We start from the raw sequence: 20723 nt of genomic DNA on the forward strand, positions 1-20723 counted from the left end.
ACTTTCAACACGTGACGTCTAGACCTCATTATCATCAGATTAACGGAATGGCAGAGTCCGCCGTGAAAATTATCAAGGTCTCCTTAAAGAAAACTGCTGACGCTTATAAAACCCTTCTGGCCTACAGGACAAGCCCATTGAAGAACGGATACAGCCCCGCCGAGCTGCTCATGGGGAGACGACTGCGCACGGCCCTGCCCACGTCCAGCGAAAGCCTCCAGACTAGGACACCAGACTTTCAAGAACTGGCAGCTTTCGAGAGGTCGCAGCGTCAGCGCCAGAAGAGAGACTACGACCGATGCCATGGAGTGCGCGATCTGCCCGAGCTGTCCGAAGGAACAAACGTATGGATCGTAGACCTCCAAAGAGAAGGAGTCGTTCGAGGAAGCACCGACGAGCCCAGATCGTACTGGATCGACTCCGGGGAAACTTCTCTACGTAGAAATCGCACTCATCTCGTCCCACTGCCTGCGACTAGTTTATAAGACGGCCGAGGAACAACACAACTGACAGCGGAATCACCAGAAATATGCAGCGACGAAAGAAGTAGCGCGCAACAGTGTAACAATCCCTGTCACAATCACACACGAAGCGGGAGGTGTGTGGTTCCTCCAGAACGATTTCAAGCTTCGTAACAAGAGTGGCTTCATTCAAAAAAAAGAAAAAAAAATGAGAGAGAGGAAGATGTGTGATAAGATAGCTCGCCAGCTTAGGCAGGATGGATGGATGGATGTTATGAGCGTCCCCTTTGGAATGGGGTGGTGGGTTGCGCCACCAAGCTCTTACTGCCTAAAGTCCTACCTAGGTTAAACAATAAAAAAAAAACACTATGCACTACCACAACCAAATTTTCTGATCCCCTATTGCGAACTGTGCTTTTGTACGTCTGTGTTTTTTGTCGTTTCCCTACTTTTCTTGCACCAATCCTCCAATCGCCTCTTACTAATGCCTATTGCGGACATGTTTACTTTTCCACTGCTCTCGCTCAACACAAGGGCTTCAAGGAGCCCAGTGGTGCCTAAATCGACCGCTGGGTAGACGTCTTCACACTCTAATAAAACATGCTCCATAGTTTCCCTAGCTTTACCGCAGCAAGCACATGCTTCCTTCTTCCTTCTTATATCTCGCTTTATAGGTACGTGTTCTAAGGCATCCCGATCTCCCTTAAATAAGTAATGAGCTTACCTTCGAGTTATCATGAATTGTTGCTTTCCTGATTTCGTTTTTTCCTCTTAAGTAGTTACTCATGGCAGGTTTCTTTTCCATTGCCGCTACCCATGAGATTATTTCAGCCTCTCACTTTCCGCTTGACCTTCTGTGTTGCCCACCCTACAGGCCGCATACTTGCTGGTAAGCTTCCTAGTTGTTTTCCTCCACTGTGAATCAATGTTCTTCCTGTACAGATACCTGAACACTCTCCCAGCCCATTTACTTTCTTCCATATTCCTCAGCCCTTCTTCATACTCAATTTTACTGCGAGTTTCCCTCACTTCAAAACTAGTCCAGCGAATATCACCCTGCACAGCTTCATTTGTAGTCTTCCCGTGAGCGCCCAATGCGAAGCGACCCACTGACCTTTGGTTCCCATCGAGTCCTGATTGTACCCCTGATTTCAAGCAAACAACCGCATTTCCAAAAGTAAGTCCTGGAACCATTACATATTTCCCTATACCTCGGAGGACCTCGTACTTATTGTATCCCCATAGCGCTCTGTGCTTTATTATGGCTGCGTTTCTCTTTCCCTTCAGTGTTGTTTTTTCCTACGTTTCCATATATCTATTGCCTTCGTTTATCCATATACCCAGGTATTCATATTCTGTTACCCGAGGTATTTCCTGGCCCTGTATCTCCACTGTCTGTTCACTATTTTCATCGAATACCATAACACCTCATTTTCTAACACTAAATTTCAAACCTAAATTGCTTCCTTCCTGCCCACAGATATTAGCCAGACATTGCAAATCACTTTGCTTGTTAGCTAGCAACACAATGTCGTCCGCATAAAATAAACCTGGGAGCTGCTGCTCTACTACTGTACCCGCCTGTTTGTATGAGAGATTAAACCCGACATTACTTCCTTCTAGCGTCTTCTCCATCCTCCCCATGTACATCATAAACAGCAGCAGGGATAAAGGGCACCCCTGCCTCAGTCATTTGTTGATATGAACTTTCTCCTCGCTCCTCATCCCTTCCCATTCAACGCAAACGGTATTTTCTAGGTAAATCTCTCTCAGAAGCTGTAGACAATCGTCACCTAAGCCATCCCCTTCCAGAATATCCCACAAAATGTTGCGGTCTACGTTGTCATAGGCTCCTTTAATGTCTAAAAAGGCCACATATAATGGTCTGATTTCTACTTTTGATATTTCAATACACTGAGTACGAACAAATCAGTTATCATCTAAACGCCTACCTATTCTGAAGCCATTCTGAAATTCTCCCAAAATGACATTATTCTCTGCTCATGCTTGAAGCTTTAATTTGATTGCCTGCATTGCTAGCCTGTATATTACCGATGTAATGGTCAACGGTCTATACGAGTGCATTCTATCTTTCTCCCCCTTAATTTTATAAATTAAATTCATTCTACTTTGTCGCCAACTGTCTGGTATTCGTCTATCTTTTAAAGTCTTTTCCACTGCTTTCACAAGAGCTCCCTTACTTGTTGATCCTAGTTCATTAATCAGCCTAACGGGAACCTTGTCTAGCCCTGTGGCTGTGCGCTTAGGAATTTTCTCTTCCGCTTTCTTCCTGTTGAAATTTGTCAACACCAGCTCCTTTTCCACTTGGGTCTCTTTCATGCTCTTTTTTTCTTCAAATACAACCTCGTCATTGCCTTGGAAAGATTCGGCTGGTTTTTTTCGGATGTAATGTATTGCCGCTTCGCCTTCCAGTATGTTTTCATCTTCGTCTAGGATATGTTGTATTGTTGAATTCCTGCCTAATAATATTATGTGCATGTTCCTATGGGGTGGGCAGCGCAACCCGGACAAAGGACGAGAGGAAGAGCACAACACTGCGCTCGTGTTGTGTTCTTCCTCTCGTCCTTCGTCCGGGTTGCGCTGCCCACCCATAGGAACATGTTCAACCACTAACTCGCCCAGCTTGCCGTCTTAATATTATGTGGTTCCAAAATATTCTAGGTGCGGCCTTCTTTTTCTCACGTATTTCTGACAACCAACGTTCACTTTCACCTTTTAATTTTGGTCGCACTAGTATTTGAACCATAGACTTTTTCTCCCGGTATATGTCCCATTTACTGGTTTCTTCATCCTGCGGCAACTGCGCCTTCTTTGCCTGCCTGTGCTCTCAGGATGCTTTCTGTCGCTCGGCGATCGCTTCTCGTACCTCCCTGTTCCACCAGCTTTTCGGTTTCTTTTTTCCTTTCCAACGAACATGTTGTTTCACTTTCTGTATTTCTGTCGTTATTACATTTAGAAGCTCACCATATTCCCACTCTTTACTTGGCAATTTACCAAGTTCTTCCTCGACTCCAGTGACTATATTTGCTATTTGTTCAGCGTTAAAATTTGCACTGGCCATTTTGCGCTCCTTGCTCTCTTTCCTAACTACATATCCCATTTTCAAAATGACGCGTTTATGGGCACTCCCTATGCTGCTATACCCTTCCTCATCAATGACCATTTGTCTCAACTTATCATGAATTCGTTCTGTCATCAGACAGTAATCAATGGTCGATTGCCGGTTTCCCACTTCCCCCGTGATCTTCCCTTCATATTTAGGCCCTGTATTCACGACAACGAGGTTACGTTGCTCACAAAGGTCTAGCATTGACTTCCCGTTGTTGTCGGTATATCCTTCTAAATCATGTATGTGGGCATTCATGTTACTTAATAGGACAATTTCAGCACCATTCCCGAAACCCTTAATATCAGCGCTTATGCATTCCACTAACTCTTTATTCTTGTCTGTGCAATTATTTCCGGTCCACAAACACGCAACGCCCAGCCAAGTTTTTTTCTCACTCATTGCACCTGATAACCAAAGATGCTCTTGACATTTTGAATTTACTCTTTTCCATTTGGCTCTCTCATGAATGAGCATTCCAACTCCCCCTCCCTTTATTTCCGACTTAGTTCTGTTGCACCCTTCCCAAACATAATTCTCAATAACTGGCGACTTTTCTGAGTCTCTAAGGTGCGTTTCTGTAACTGCACACACCCCTGTTGGTTCTCTATTTAACTGCTCCTCGATCTCTGCCAACTTTTCCTTTCTTCTGCCGCCCTGCATGTTTATGTAGCCTATTGCATGACAAGCTTTCTTTCTTGCTTTCCTCCTTTTTCTGTTATCGACGGCAACGCTCTCCGGAGGTTCTCCTATAGGGGACCTTCTTCATTACTATCTACTCTGGCTTCCTGAGCGCCCGCGGGCCCCCTAAAGAAGCAACAGCGCGACCACCAAGTCGCCAGCCCACTTCTGTGCCAGCCTGTAATTGAAGTGGATCCCATCTCGTTTAAAACTACCACACCTTCTCACTTCCCTGTTTACTTCGACAACCTCGAAGCCTTTCTCTCGGCTCATTTTCCATATTGCCTCATTAGCAGCCACTACTGCTCTTTGTACGTGACTGTCACGTACAGGCACCTCCGGCACCGTGCACACCACGTGCACCTGAGGGGATAGCTCGCGCAAGTCGTCCACCACCTTTGCCAAGCGCTGGGCTAGTCCTGTCCCTTTCCTGTTTAGGACGTCATTTAGCCCACCTGCTACTATGACAAGGTTGCGCACGTGGGCATTTTCCGCGAGCTTTTCTTTTGCTCGCTTCATGACAGAACCCAGTGTTCGTCCTGGAAATGTCCCTACCGCCACTCTTTTATCGCCTTTCACCCTCTCCACATTGCTTTTGAGCACTTAGCCAGGTTTGAGTCGCCGGCGATAATCACCCTTTCACTCTCTGCTACCTCTCCCTGCTTCCCTTTGTCCTTTTCCGCGTGATTCTGACTCGACAGCAGCGTCAGCAGTTACAGCACCGCTGTGTCACTAGCGATGCGGTCTATAAAAGCCGCTGCTTCCTGATAATAAAGGTTCTTTGGTTGTTGCTTGTTGAAGGTGAAGGACGCACACTTCTTTGCGTCTGGTCACGACGCAAACACAGTTGTCCACTGGAAGCATGCGGAAAGCAGCGATAGGTGAGCGCGATAGCAATTATACGCCGACATTGGTGGAAGGCAGACAAGTGCGGTGGTAGCTGTTACAAAGTATTACTTTATCAGGCCAATGTTTCTGCGATTCATGTTTTCAGAAGCAGTGAATTATTTGTGCAATAACAGCTACGTGCTTTGGTGGTTTCCTGTCGAACAGCTTTAGTCATTAACAAGAGAAGGGTGTTTTTTAGCCAAGTTCTATGAAATTAAACGACGCCTTTACTCGGGATGCGCAGTTCAGAGAGTTGCCGTAGCCAGGCGTGCGGTTTTGATTTTCGAAGCATGCCGTCTATGGAAGAGCTGGCCAAGTTGGAATGAAGGACTTTAGCTTGAATGCATGCTCAGGATTGCCTGTGCCTACAACTGCACTCATATGTGCCGCCATGCACTAAGGGACGCGAGCACCTCTTGTTAGCGTGAACGTTAGCGTGTTAGCGTTTCTTTTCATTAAGGTGAAAGCCTTCGAAGGCTCATGGGAACAAAATTTCGTTGTCCGGCGTTACGCCGTCTGGCCTTATGGCACAAAAATGTAGAAGGAGCTGAACCTTTGACCTTTGGTGGGAGTCGAACCCACAATCTTTAAATGGCTGCTCAACAATATTGTTGGCCTCAAAAAAAAAAAACACACACACACACACCTACAAACAGGAGACAAAACGAACTACTATTCTGTGCCTCTCAATTTACCTTAATTTAAGTACCTGCTCAACAGTGCTGATTCACAATAATGTCGACCGTGAGTAGCGGCAAATGTTTTGGTGACACTCAAAGACCTCGTCAGTATCTTAGTGAACGTGGTGGTCATATTATCGCTAATGCGAAAACGTTTTCCTTTGTTTAAGAAAGTAGTATTTTTTTTTACCCATAGAGGTGCATTTCAACAACAAACATTTACCTTGTCAAAGCAAGTAGCAAACACAAGTTCTGGACCATACATTTGCCTTTAAATAGCTGGTCAACAATATTTCCGACCCGCGTTTTAAGAGAAACCTTTTCATATTTCATTTGGTACGTATTTGAACAATATAAAGAAGAAATAAAACAATGCAAACATTCTAGGTCAGGTCTTCCTTATCTTACATTCAATTAAGGAACTCGAACCCATGATCCTCGACTTTTGGTGGGATCAAAATTCAATGGCACCAAAATTGACGGAGCCATCACTGATGGTTGAATCCAGGACCACTGGTAGGAGGCAAACCCACAATCTTTGGTGCTTATTAAGGTGAAGTTAATTAAGGCTCTCGAAACCACGACCTTTGGTGGTACCAAAATTCAAAGGTGCCAATATTAACGGGGCCACCATTGATGGTCGAATCCACGACCATTGGTGGGCATCGAGCCCACGACATTTGGTTTTAATTAAAGAAAAGTTAATTAAGGAACTCAAGCCCATGACGTTTGGTGGAAGTCGAGTCCTCGAAATTTGGTGGGATGAAAATTCAGTGGCAACTTAAATGATGGCGCCACCATTGATGGCCGAACCAAGGACCAGTGGTTCGAGTCGAACCCAGGAGCTTTGGTGCTAATTAAGGCGAAGTTAATTATGGTACAGTTAATTAAGATATAGTTATTAAGGTACTCGAACCCACGACCTTTGGTGGCAGAAATAAGTAATAAGAAGTAACAACGCATTCGAATGAGAATGTCAAGGAATTTAATGAATGTATCGCGAGCGCGCAGGCTTTCGCCTTCATCCTCTTTAGAGTATGCGAAATTGACTGTCAACTTTTACGCTTTATGTTCTAAATTTCAAATTACTCGTAGTTTTCAAAACGCAGCAAGGTAATAAGTCTAGCAGTGTAGATATTTGGGCTTGTCGGTATGACATTTCGCCGTTTCTTTTTTTTTTTTCCTGTAGCGCAAGTAGCACAAGGACGTAGACGAGAAAACAGACACAGGCGGTAACTTCCAACAAGAATTTATTTCCAGGACGGACGCCACTTTTATACCCTCACTTTTTCTCTCGCTTTTTTTATAAGCACCTGTCTATTGACAAAGTAGCAGAGCAAATGATATACAACTCACTTGAAAACTAGGCAAAAACTATTATGCATAACGCATGCGAAGGAATTCCAACTCCTTCTTTGGTAGTGAAATGGACGATTGGCTAACACAAGCATCGCCAAACTCTTCAATGCGCTCACTTTCAACGTTGAGACGAGTTAATTCGCAATTGCTTCTCCCGATAATAACTGTGTTCATATCGCGGAACATATCCGCTCTTATGAAAATGAATTGCGAGGAAGCCATCCGGCGAATGCTTGTTAACTTTGTTGGAGCGCTTCCTAAGACTATCATTAATGCATCTGCTGGTTTGTCCGATATAACTCTTAACACAAGGCAATGAAATTCGGCAAATAACACAGGTCCTGCCGTTAACGTACCCTTTTCTGTGCCGCTTTTTGCACGCGTACTTAGTTTTACTATATGGTCTTGTTTTGCACACAAGTTGATAAACTTGTTTGGGGCTGTGAATACTATGTCAACCTTTCCCGTAGTCCTATCTTCTTCAGGTTATGCGATAAGCGGTGGATGTATGGAATTACGGCGAACATTTTTTTTTTTTTGCTTTTAACAGACTCTGCGCTTGATGACGTCGAGAAACCAGCCACTCCTGACCCCGTTCGTCTGAGCAATGCTTCCACCATTGACACAATCACATTGTTTGGAAAACCAGCCTCATTCAACTGCATTACCTGTTGTTGAAAACTCGAAGAAATTAAATGAGGGCACGATTTCTTTAGTGCGTTTTTCAAAGACATTTTCACTATGCCCCTTTGAATAAGCTTGGAATGAGCAGAACTGTAGTATAAGAGAGGCTTATTAGCTCTAGGTTGGTAACACCAGCAGATGTAATCGTCAGAACATAAACTGTAGATCGAGAAAGCGGGTACTCCTATTTATTGGCATTTCGAAGGGCACATCAAAGGGACTAAGACATTAACAAATTATGCTCGTAACACCTTCATATCCTTTTTGAAAACGATGAGAAGTGCAGTCAAGAAACAAAAGGGAAATGCAAAACAAAAGGGAATGCAGACTGAGGTTCCCTTGAGCCTCTCTGCCAAGACTCTGTCTACTTTTGCAAGATAAAGGTTGCTGAGGACAGGTGCCAAACGAGACCCGATACATACGCCTTGTTTCTGTAAAAAACTCAGTGCCCTTCCATACCGTGAAGAAGGACGAAAATCGAAGCTGTGTATGTGGGCCGCTTAATGGCGAACTGCACCTCCGGCGCGGGTGGGCCCGGCATTGCACTATCTTCGGGATCGATCCACGTATGGGGAGTGCTTAACGCCTGTTTCACCTCCACCGCGTGTAGGCCCGGCATTGCACTATATTGACACGTGTACTTGTTTATCTTTATCGGGCGACCACGTTGCACCGCATAATAAATGTTATCGCACAGCACCAGATGCACCTGCATGTATTGGAAGTTTATGGAATGTTCTCGATCCGCTGTCTGTCACCGAACCTTGTGTAATCTGATTGCATGTATGTGCGACGCGAATAGTGTAGAAATTTGTGGAAGGCACGCGGGTCCCAGCGATTACTCTGGAACATTCGACGACTGATGTCTGAACTTCCGATACATGCAGGCACGTCCTGCGCTGTGCGATAACATTTGTTAGGCGGCGAAAAGTGGTCGCCCGACATAAATAAACAAATACACGTGTCAATATTCGGGATCTTCCCACGTATGGGGAGTGCTTAACGCCTGTTCACCTCCGGCGAGGATCGGGCCGGTATTGCACTATTTTCGGTATCGGCTCACGTACAGGGAGTGCTTAACGCCTGCTTCACCTCCGCCGTGGTCGGCCCGGCACTGCACTATCTCCTGGATCGGCCCACGTAGGGGGAGCTTTTTGCTTACCACGCCAACAACACGAAAATTCCTTGGACGGTAGAGGTATACAGCTTCGCTGTAAAACGGAACATTAGACTGTTTTAAAATAGCGTTTGCAACCAAACGTAAACGTATTACGTACGTAAAGGAATACCGTCGTCCCCACTGCGCATGCTCCGAATGTTAATGGGTTTCTGTGGTTTACATGCGCTGTGATACCGTACGTTATTTTGCGAGCTTAACGTTCGTAAAGTTTACGGACGCTAAAAAAGAGCGTTGTCGACATGGCGGTACCTATGGCTCCCGCTTCAGCGTGAATTCTGGTGATAGCTACGTTATCACTCGCGTTGGTCGCCAGTAACCGTTGTAATTAGCAGTGGCGTGGCTAGGTCTTCTGGAACTCGGGGCCCATAGGTCTTCTGTCATCCCCCCCTCCCCCTGGGTGTAGTCAGGAAGGCGAGGATATCGAAAATTTCCGTGGAGAAGGGGGGGGGGGAGGTGATTTTTCAGCACCAACACAACCACCTTGGACCCCCTTCGCTTTCGTTCCCAGAGATCGCTAATGTGGCAGGTATACAGGTTGTTTTATTTTCTGCACCAAACAACTCAGGGGGCTGCGCTGATAACTTGTGATAAGCGCATTTGCACATCTGCTGTCAGACTGTCAGACTGTAAGGCTTGGCATCCAATACAGATATAGCTTTAATTAGCGATTTTAAAGGCAGTATTGTATTTGAAAAATTCAAGCCTGACAGTCATATGTTGCCCAACAGAAACTTCCCAAAAATCATCGTAGCTACTACGGCGTGCAGTATTTTGGCTGTCACCAGCTCTGAACCCAAACGAAAATTAAATAGCGTGTCAGTGACGCTGATCGCCCCACGCTATCAGAAAACACCACCTGCTTGCTTGCTGCGCCGGCGCCAACTATGACAATTACGACTTCTCTTCATTCTGATGCAAAAAGCCTTTCTTTATTTGCTGCCTTTGGCAAACGTGATCATCCGAGCTGCGATACCGCTACAAGATTTCAAGTGGAATGGAGCACGCTACCCGCCGATTCTTGGCGTCACCATGTAAAAAACGAGGAGGCCGTGATGAAGCCCTTGCCAGCGAAAGCTTGCGCTACTGTTGGTGTCCATTCGCAATGGAGAGGATAAGGAGATCGATGTCACTGGTGCACTATTTGATATTTCTTGCGGTGCTGCCATACTGGGCCACTCTCAGTGCCAAAGTGCTCCAGGCTCTAGTACGCAAGACGATTTTGCTTGGAGAAGCTTTTGTTGAGCTAATTATATGACTTTGGGTCAATTCCTGAATTGCAATGTTTCCTCTATAATTGCTAATTAAGAAGTTCTTAGAGATATCCTTATTAATTATCTGCCATACATTGCGCGATACCGAGTCCCTAGTGGACACAAAGACGCATAACCTGATAGAATATCTAGGGAGATATCCTCACAATATTCACATTTTTGTAAAATCCCGTGCAGCCGAAACAGAACACTATTTGTGACATGAAGACACGCAACAACAACAGAAACAGGAGGAAGAAAAGAAGGAAGGAACGGTATGAAGGTTAACCAGACGCAGGTCCAATTTGCTACCCTACACACTGAAAGGGGCTTAAGGAAAGAAAAGAAAGGCGATAAAGAAGAACGTACTATTGGTGTGAATGCGTGCGGTTCTTTATAACTTCAGTTCTATAATCGGTCACTGAGCTCAGTCGATTTCATGAAACGTTGCAGTGCCCGCGTCGCTTTGTAAGCCTGCGACGCGTGGGGCCATGGTCCGAGAATCTTAGTCTCTGCAAATGGTCTGCTGGATAATCGGTTTAACACCCTCCGAAGAACGTCGCGTTCGATCTCATAGAGATTCCAAAAACGCAACACGTGCTGGATCATCTCTTCACATTTGCACGAGTCACAAATCGGTGGGTCGGTCATTCCAGTAAGGAAGGAGTAGGCTTTCGTAAATGCTACCCCTAACCAGAGGCGGCGCAGTAAAATTGCATAACGGCGGGAGAAGTTCGATCGAATCTGCAGCTTCAATGTACGATCCAGCCAGTGGACGGCAGTTGGAGAAAATCTGAGTGTTCCACAAAGTTTCAGCCTCGGTTTGATCAAGTAAACGACCCCTCGCAGCGTCTGTTTTTGATAGGGGCATAGGAAGTGTCAGGGTTTGTTTATGGACTGACTGGGCGGCAACATCAGCAAAGTCATTTGCGAAGATGCCACAGTGCCCCGAAAGCCATTGGCAGATGATGTCATGTTCGTTTATGAGGGTTTGATAGAGAGCCTCTCTGGTCTCAAACGCCAGTTGTTCATGGGTCTTTCTTCGTAAGGCTGACTGCAGACTCTGAAGGGCTGCCTTGGAGTCACAAAAAACGACCCGCTTTTGAATATTGGTTTGTGCAATGTAATCAACAGCGGCACGTAGAGCAGCAAGTTGTGTTGCTGTAGAGGTAGTTATATGGGACACTTTGAACGTGATTGTGACTTGTAGGGGCGGGACGATAACAGCGCCTGTGGAGCTGGTGGCTCCGACAGGTCCATCGGTGAAAATGTGCGTTCTTTGTTCATATGCCTCATTTAGTAATGACAGTGTGAACTGACGTAGAGCCACTGTTGATTGACGGGTCTTATCCGTAATTTCCGGAATCGTGAGGCGTACTTGTGGCTGTCTTAGGCACCAGAGGGGTAACAGTGGTCTTTCTGCTGGTATAAAGCCCGACGGAAGGTAGACTTAATGTGTCCCAACAAGTTTGAAAAATGTGGCTTGAGGTCTTTGTGCTGGCAAAAAAGCAATATAATGACTGGGTACGTGACACAGATGCGAATGTGTACTCTAAGGTTGTCAACAGTTATATATGTTGGAACCAAGTAGTCTCTAGCAATCATGATTGTTGTGTGAGTTGAGGCGCATCGTGGTAGTCCAAGACATGTCCGTAGAGCCTGGTGTTGCAGACTTTCGAGGGAAAGAATGTTTGTTTTGCATGTCGCCAAAACTGGCAAGCTGTACCGTAAAAAGACCAGAAACAGTGCTCTGTACAGCTACATCATGGACCGTACCGACGTGCCCCAGGTTTTTCCGCACAGGAACCTCATTATATCTAGAATCGAAATTAGTCTCCGCTTCAGGTAGATCCAGTGGGGGCTCTATGAAAGATCCCTGTCAATAGTAACACCTAGGAAGCGGTGAGACTTCTCGTATTTGATAATGTGGTCATAGAGAGGAACAAGGTACGGTGCCATGGGTTTGCGCGTAAACGCTATTAACGCGCCTTTTTACATGGACACACTAAGGCCTTGTTTGCGCACATACGAATAAGTTCGGGTGGCTGCCCGATTAATTCTTGAGCGCACTTGAAGATGAGCCACTGCTGAAGACCAAAGACAAATGTTATCAGCGTACATTGATAGGTGAATTCACTTGGGTAATATTTCATCAAGGCCAACCATAGTTAAGTTAAAGAGAATAGGGCTCAATACCCCGCCCTGTAGGACGACGCCGCCACAACAACAAACTGACAAATAGACGGTTAACAATAACTAGGATACAGTGTTTTTATTCAACACTGCAAAACTAATACAAAATTGATAAATGAAAAACTGTTTACATACTGACGACACACAAACCATGGTGGGACATGAGCGCACCACACGAGCGCGTCGCACATTAAATGTTCCGCTAAGGCGAGTAGCTTAGCGACCACTTGGCGAATTAAAATTTTCAGCCGGCACATTTGTGCAATTATTACGTAGAATGTTGATAAAGCTGCAGCCGACATTTCTGCGGGACTACACATCTGGCACGTGAGCTGGTGCTGCTGGTTATCGAAGCATTCTTTACCATTTACGCCCAGTCAAGCCGGCGGAAAGAGGGGAGTCTTCAGACATATGACACCCCACCCGCCCCCCCCCCCCCCCCCCCCGCCACCTGGCACCCGCCCGTTACTACGCCATTGGTAATGAGCTTTCGCTTTCTCTAAATTCACCTGAAAGGTTAGTTATGAGCGCCTAGCGCGTCCATCTTCTGGGATCGTTCGGTGATTCTGGCGCCCGTAGACCTAACGAGACGCGTCCACATAGCAACAGCCGAATATTTGCTAATAGATAGTCTTGGCTTAGATACGTTTGGCACGAGGCACCAGACGGCGCCCGGTTTTATAACGTCTTGTTTACATTTGCGTTTCCATGCGGTAAACTAAAAGACTTGAAAGAACGCGCACCATAACGTCCCGCCAAGGTGCTTATGTTTAACGTACGTACGGCGACGAACGCTATTCTAAAACAGTCTATTATTCCAATTTATAAATGTTGAGGTCAGGTATTGCTTACGTAATGCTAAAGAAAGTCTGAACGGAAGCTGCGGCTTCATTGCAAAATCGCACTGCACTAAACTGAAAGTGCTCGCATTGAAGAGTTTGGCGATGCTTGTGTTAGTCCATGCCACTATCAAATGAGTTGAAATTACTGCACATGCGTTAAACATAGTAGTCCTTGCCTAGTCTTCAAGTGAGTTGTACTATCATTTGCTCGATTACTTTGTCAGTAGGTACGTGCTTATAGGAATAAAAAAGGAGAGAAGAAAGTGAGGGTAAAAAAGTGACGTCCGTCCCAGAAATAAGCTGTTGGAAGTTAGCGCCTGTGTGTGTCTGCTTCCTCTTCTACGTCCTGGTGTTATTTGGGCTACATGAAAAAAACAGCAAAATGTTACAACAACAAGCCCAAATATTTACACTGTTGGACTTTATTTCTCGTGCAACGGGCTCATTCTTATGTGTTCCTCGGGTCACCAACTTGGTCACCGAGTACGTGTTACTGGTTCTGCGGCAAATGACGGAACACTTCTCAGAGTTCGCAGGCCCCGACGCGCCAGATTTTTCGTCTCGGAGGTCAGGCGCGGACTTCTAGGCCGCGCCACTAGATGGTGCATCGTGTTCAGAAAGAAGCGCGAGACTGGAGCCCGGCTGCTGCATGACGCGTTTCCAAGCGTTCGCACGCACCGGCGCGCCATGCATTACGTAGGCCACGCGCAGGCTTAGCGGCGGCGGCACTAGACGGTTCCGAGTGTTCTAAGAAGGACGAAAAAGGAGTCCAGCTGCAGTACGTGCCTCATACATAATTCTTTTCAACAGTTGCCATACGTTGTGTCACTATATTGGTTCTTAAAAACGCATTACCGTCGACAGTCAACATGTGATGGGTTCTGCGCAATTTCTGTTGCAGTGTAGTAATGAAGGAATATAATTTATATCTCGGTCTCGAGGGTTGATATTTCCTTAAATGGGGCTCTTAAAAATTTGGTCAAGTACTGTTATATACTTTTGCAATTACGACAGTGACTTAGGGCACTCATGCGAGCAATATCTGTATTAGATATTTCGTGCACACGAACAAATGATGACCAGAAAGAAGAACAAGTTAGTCCACAAGTACACCTGCGTAAGGCTGATCTCCAAAAGTGACACGAAAAAGATCAAAACTGATGGAACCTTTCTCGTGCTCTAGTTCTGCCAGTTTGCAAAGATACACACTTTGTCCAGCTGTGAAGTGTGCACACGTTTAGGTCATATAGGCTCGTTCTTTTTGGGCTTTCATTCTGAGTAGCAGTCGAAAAAAGTGAAATGTTCAAGGACCCGAATTCCTGCGATGGGAAGCGCAATAGAAGCGGGCAAAAAGAAATTAGCAATAAGCTAAACGAACAAAACGGTGGGGGCGAGGGGTGAGTATAACGGAGGAGTAACTTGTAATAATTCAAATAGGCGCGGTAGGGGGAGTAAGGTTGGAGTGCAGTTGGGAATAACATGTCGCGCTGTTTTTCACGTGATAATGATGATGATTATGATGATGATGATGATGATGATATGAGCATCTTATTTGAAACAGAGGGGTGCAATATGCCACAAAACTCTTTCTTTTCTTCAAGAGTGTTAGCTTTTGACGCCCAATAGAACTTTTGTATAAGGAGTTCTGAAACCACAATATCGGCGTTCCCATATGCACAGACTTGGTTTCTGCATGTCGACAAAATAGCTCAAGAACCGACAGGACGCTGAATAAGCCCATAACTGCGAAGTGTGCATAATGTAAAAACGGTGGTAAAACGCGGCGAAAGTGAAAATTAAACGACGACTATCCCTGGTTGCTTACACCGTACAAAGTGGAGATGAATAGAAGAGAGATTAAGGACGAAGAGAGAGAAGTGCTTAGTTCTCGAACGTATGCATTAAAATAAAATGAAACACGTCCCCAGCGCCCTATCCCACTAAGTTTGTCAACTGCAGCGACACTTTTCTGGTTTTATACGTCATCGTCGGGCGAAGCAAAGGTCTCAAAATCCTGCTCTTGAGAGTTACCTGTCAGCAGCACCGATTTACGAACCTGTGAGCCGAGTCATAATTGTCGATGTCAGTTGCATTCAAGGATGCTGAATCAGAAGCATTAAGGAAGGCGCTTGCAAGGTACGAGCACTGCCCTCGCAATTTGTCTCCGTTTAACCAATGCCCGTGAAGCTGCAAAGCTCATTTCAGCTCTCCGATAAAAAATAAATAGTAACGTGTTTTCAAACTAAACGAGAGCGCACATGGTAGATCACTGTGAGCACTATGAACATTGCTTCTGGCTGCGAGGCGTGAACTTTCTGGTCTGTGTTCTTTTAGCCACCAAGAACTTCGAATAAGACCCGAGAAACTGCCCACAAAGCAGACGCTATATTAATGCGTAAGCATACTCCTTCCCTCGAAAGTCTGTCCATCCATCCGCCTGTAACAGCGCACATACCACGCTATAGCACTAGCAAGTATTTTAATTAGCGAGGGGTTATCAATAGCGATTGCATTTACAAGGTACATTGCACTTGCCTCGCATAGCAAGCTTTTACGGGAATATATCAAAAACGTGTCCGTGAGTGAAAAGCGAGTTTGTCAGGAATGTGACCCGTCTGTATATTAAAACCTTTTCATTTGGTACTGCGTGAAATAGCATACTTCTGTTTATCTAGATATAGGTTTAGAAGGCGTTCACTCCATGCTCTCAAGGCAGCAGCGGCAAGACTCCCCGTCCTCCCCCCCCCCCAAAAAGAAAGCGCCGTTCTGTGCTCCCTCTCCAATGCACAGTGCAAGAGCTTAGTCTGGTGGAATATGGAAGCATCAATGCCTCGTCCTGAAGTCGCGAAAGAAAATGCAAGACGTTTTTAAAATAATGAATGAAAAGAGAACACGTAGCCGGTGGCAAATGAGAACGTGACCAACTTTGCAGGTCGGGGGTCAATTCTGGACACTGTCAAATTCCGCCACATTGTCGGATTCGTCACTTGGTCAGTTCTCATTGACTCACAGGGCTGTGGCGGCCTCTCTTATTCGCTCAAAACGCCAACATGGTGGAATTTGACTCTTTTCAAAATAGCACCCCGGGTGTGACTTCTGCGGGCGCCTACTTGTTCTTTTGTGTGCATGCGTACATATATCTATAACGACACCGATAACGTACTACGCATAGGTCCCGTGGAGTACAACTACGTCACGAAAATCCTGCAGTGTCGTAGAAGCAAGTGTGTAAGCCGGCAATATCTATGGGAAGCAATATCCCATCTTGCGGCTCTTGGTACATAAAATTAAAGGCAGTATGTTGAAAGATTCGCGTAAACTGAACGCTTATTTTCCAATGCCTCGTGCAAGTTGTTTCGCCCTTCTGACAATTTCTGAAGGACGTTCAAGCAACAGTCACTGGCAAAGTGTAATAGAACGAAGTCTCTTGGAAGATAGCACCAGAGAATAGAAAGTAAAAAAGTTGTCACCGTAACCCATGTATTATAGAACCAGCAGTACATGTAAACGGAATGTACCTTTCAAACGCTTCTTATTACAAATTTCTCCCAAAATATTATTCACCGGCAAACTACAAAAAAGTAATTCCATAGTTTGGTCCGGCGCGCACGTAGCATATTGGTACCCACTTTGCGACCTTCACTGCGGCTTGTTTAAGTGTAAAATGAAATTGGCCAATGTTTATCTCGTAAAATCACAAGAAGAAAAGACTAAGAATGAAACGCACGCTGAATCTGTAGCTTTGTTACGGGGACGCAAGCTGCTATTTCATTTGACAGCTGGCAGGTAGCCTTATTCTGTTTTCATAAGTACTGCAGGCTGACAGTCAGCAGACCGGCAGTTATTTATTCTGCGCGAAAGGAAGGTACGTGTACCCAATTATGTGCCTGATAGGAAAGCCGTCGTCCAATCGTAATAATCGGGGCGGTGCAATCGCCTCGGCCTCTTCCCCGAGGTCCAACTGACCCATTGTTAAAAAGCCGAGGCATTTGTCGCCAGCATCTGTCCTCCGCAGCGTCTGCAGCGGACTCCACCAGAGCAACGTGCTTCGACCCCTCACGTCGGCAGACATGGAGCTCGCAGCGGCTGTGGTCCTGTTCCTCTGTGCCGGACACCTGACTGTACTCGGAACGTGCGCTGCCGGCGGGTAAGCGGACTTTTCCCTTCAGGGCATTTCTACCTAGAGGAGCAAGCGTGTTTTACGACCTTTAAAGTAAGCCAGCGTTGCGAAAATGAAACCAACAGAAAGCCGCTCGGCGCAGTCTTTCAGCGCCACGGAAAACAGTCTCATCTGCCCCGACGACGGCGGTCCCGTCAGTTGACCCTACGACAACCACCACGACGTCCGGAGGGTTTTCTCTGAATTGAAACGATTTACTGGTATTTTTTAATGCTTTGTGCCTTTTTTTTATCTCATAAATGATGTGACACGATTGTGATATGATGTGATGATAAGTTTTTGGTACGTTATATGAATGGACACATCAAGAGCTGAAAAAAGAACGAATAATAACTATCGTCATAAACCTTAATCTCAAACCTTGACGCAGAATCAATGGAGGCCTTTGAAGAATAACGGTTCTTGAAAAATTTAGCCAATGAACACACAATAAGAGTTACTTTCTTTTATGTGCAGGCCTCATTTTCTATACTCTCTCCAGCTGCAAACATACTGTCACCTTTTTTCCTATATCACAATTTTTTTCCGCGCACTCTCTCACTGCTAGCTCCCATCTTGCCCTATCCGATAGCGGCCACACTCTAAGTGCATCCTCCTGGCAGTAATGAACGAACCGGAAGCTATTTTTCTTTTTCCGTAGGGAAACCAAATGGGTTCAACGCAATCTCGCAATGTAAATGACGTGAAGCTTGCTTCATTTAATGAGGAAGGAACTGCAACGGATGTAATGTGCACCGCGTGATCACCTGTAGCTTTTGGCTGCCTCCGGGATGAGGACGAAGGCGATCTACGATGTTTGTAGAGGGAAGAACGGTGATGAGCGGTGTATGCCTAGAGATGTTCGACACATATGTAAATTCCGGCGAGGATTCTGCAGCACTTGTGTTACTGTGGTATCTGCATATTGGGCAAGATTGGGCCCATACCCAGCGGCAAAAGACCCAATTGCCCAAGAAGGGGCCCATGCACATGCAGTGTCACCGGTCGCGCATTCCAACAATAAAAATAGATTCATGAGGAGCATTTTCTAGGCACAGCGAAATAGATGCAATAAGGTCATACAGTGCAGCAGAAGAAAATATAACATCCAACACACTTAACAAAGAACCATCTTCATATTGTATGACAGAAATACATCATGTAATACTTTACGTGACAGCTGGGTTAGGTCAATACAATTCTGTGAGAATTTCTTTAAAAAGCCAGAGATTGCATCGCCGATTCACGGGAAACTACTTGCCCACATAACCAAACGCTGGGAAGGTAGGCCAAGAAAGCTTTGCTCCCGTTAAAAGAAATTGTGTGTATTTAGTGTGGTTACAATAACCGTAAGATGAAAAGCCGTACCAGTCACAGTTACCCTATCTTTCACAGCGCCACGGCCACAACCATGTTGCAGACTTAAGGCAAGGTTCTTCCAGTCTAAATCAACGTAAAATCATAGAATCCTTCAACTCATTTGCATTTAGAACGCAGTCAAAGCGGAACACTGAAGTGGAACCCGATGATCCCCCAAGAAAGCTAATTGTCGCCATATTCTCAGTCAATTGCCATACCGCATTAGAGCAAGAAAGTATTTCATGGTGTCGCCAATCACATTACAGGCTTCAGGCACGAGAGGACGTCGCGGAGGAACCCGAAGCCGGCAACGACGATGAAGCTGGTGAGAGATAATGAATTGCAATCACAGTAGGTGCCACTGCACCCTCTTACAAGCCCTTTCTCGCGAGAAAAGCACACAAACCCTCGTTTAGTGGTTGAATAGATGCAATTTAGTGATGTACATTTTCGTTTCAAACCCGCTGATCGCGTGACCACGAGCTGAGGACAGACCAAGAAATATTAATTTATATGCTTATTTAATTTTTGAGAACCCATTTATTTGAAAGCACAACAGAATAAGAGATACAGGCACACAAGTTTATAAGACTCTAACTCTGTTATTTGTTTGTGCCTTCTATACAAGTCAGCGCTTTCTCAAAATGAACGTGAATCAAGTGGCCGAATTTATTGCTCTGCTGGTAAGAGATGAAATCCTATAAAAATTCACTCAGTTCCTCCAAATCCCTACCAATCGCCAGGAACAGTGCGCTTAATCCTCTTGGGACTTTGGCTATTGGGTGCTATAAAAGCCCCGCTAAAGAAGCTGGCCAGCTTCTTTTGCGGGGCCTTTATAGCACACATGCACATAGCGCACGTGTGCTATGTGCAAAGCCCATGTGCGTGCTTGTGCGAGCGTACATAAAATTGTTGGCTCTCCCGTAATCGAGGGTAGATGTAAGCATGAAATGCCGACGGGCAAAGCAGATTGGTTGGAGAAGATACTAGCCACAACCTTAAAATGGGTGTAGTGCATGTTCGCAGCGAAGCATTATATGTCCCACGAGAAAGTGCCCAGGGAGGTTCCGGTAAACAAAGCAAATTAATGCCTTTGAAAAGAAAAGATAGTAAATTTGGGTGGGAATAGAACCCGGATCTCCGTGGTGCGAGATGAGAACGCTTCCCCTATGCCATGACGGCTCCATGGTTCTGGCTGACTAAAGGTACGCCTAAAGCGTGCATCATTGCACACGTTACGTCGGCCGAGTAAACGTGCGGCCTAGTACGTGCTTAGCTGGGCACGTGACAGCGCAGCCGGTGACGTCATCAGCATCTTGTATGACCTCAGTAGTAACACAAAAGATAGTAAATGGTACAACAACGTTAATTAGTAGTAGTTGTAAATAATTCGCGTGAATTAGAGCTAATTATGATGAAGTAAAGTGAATGAAGGTGGATTAAAGTGGATTAAGGTAGATTAAAAGGAGTTAGGTTGGATTAAAGTACGTACAACTTAAAGCAAAATGGATTAAGCTGGATTGAAGTAGAGTTGTAAAGTTAGAGTAAGGTGACTTAAGGTGGAGTAAAGCGAATTAAGGTGAAGTAAATTGAACGAAGGTGATCTAAAATAGAGTAAGGTGTATTAAAGTTGATCAAGGAGATTTGCATGCTTTCGCATTAAAATCACGTGAGGATACTTAAGCGACTGTCAATTTATTTTGACACACAGAAAAGAAAAAAAACTCAATTGTGCCTATAAAAGAAGAACTACAATGTTTCCCACGCGAAAGATTTGTTTGGTACCGTGTTGAAAGATATTGTGAGCTTCCTGCACGTGTATGCTAATAAAGGCGTCTTGCACAAACCTCGTCGACACCA

The 20723-nt window shown here is 45.3% G+C and overlaps 1 protein-coding gene across 1 annotated transcript in view; it reads left to right on the forward strand.

Annotated features, from left to right (window-relative positions):
• The first annotated feature begins 5065 nt into the window (after positions 1-5065).
• LOC126531115 (venom serine carboxypeptidase-like) overlaps positions 5066-20723 on the forward strand; it is a 33873-nt gene continuing 18215 nt past the window's right edge. The window contains exons 1-3 of the mRNA XM_050178517.2: positions 5066-5150; positions 17361-17492; positions 19130-19188. Of these exons, the coding sequence (XP_050034474.1) occupies positions 17416-17492; positions 19130-19188 (136 nt within the window). The 5' untranslated portion in view covers positions 5066-5150; positions 17361-17415. The remainder of the gene's footprint in view (positions 5151-17360; positions 17493-19129; positions 19189-20723) is intronic.

This window comes from Dermacentor andersoni, chromosome 5 (assembly GCF_023375885.2).
Source record: "Dermacentor andersoni chromosome 5, qqDerAnde1_hic_scaffold, whole genome shotgun sequence".
Classification (NCBI taxonomy): Eukaryota; Metazoa; Arthropoda; class Arachnida; order Ixodida; family Ixodidae; genus Dermacentor; species Dermacentor andersoni.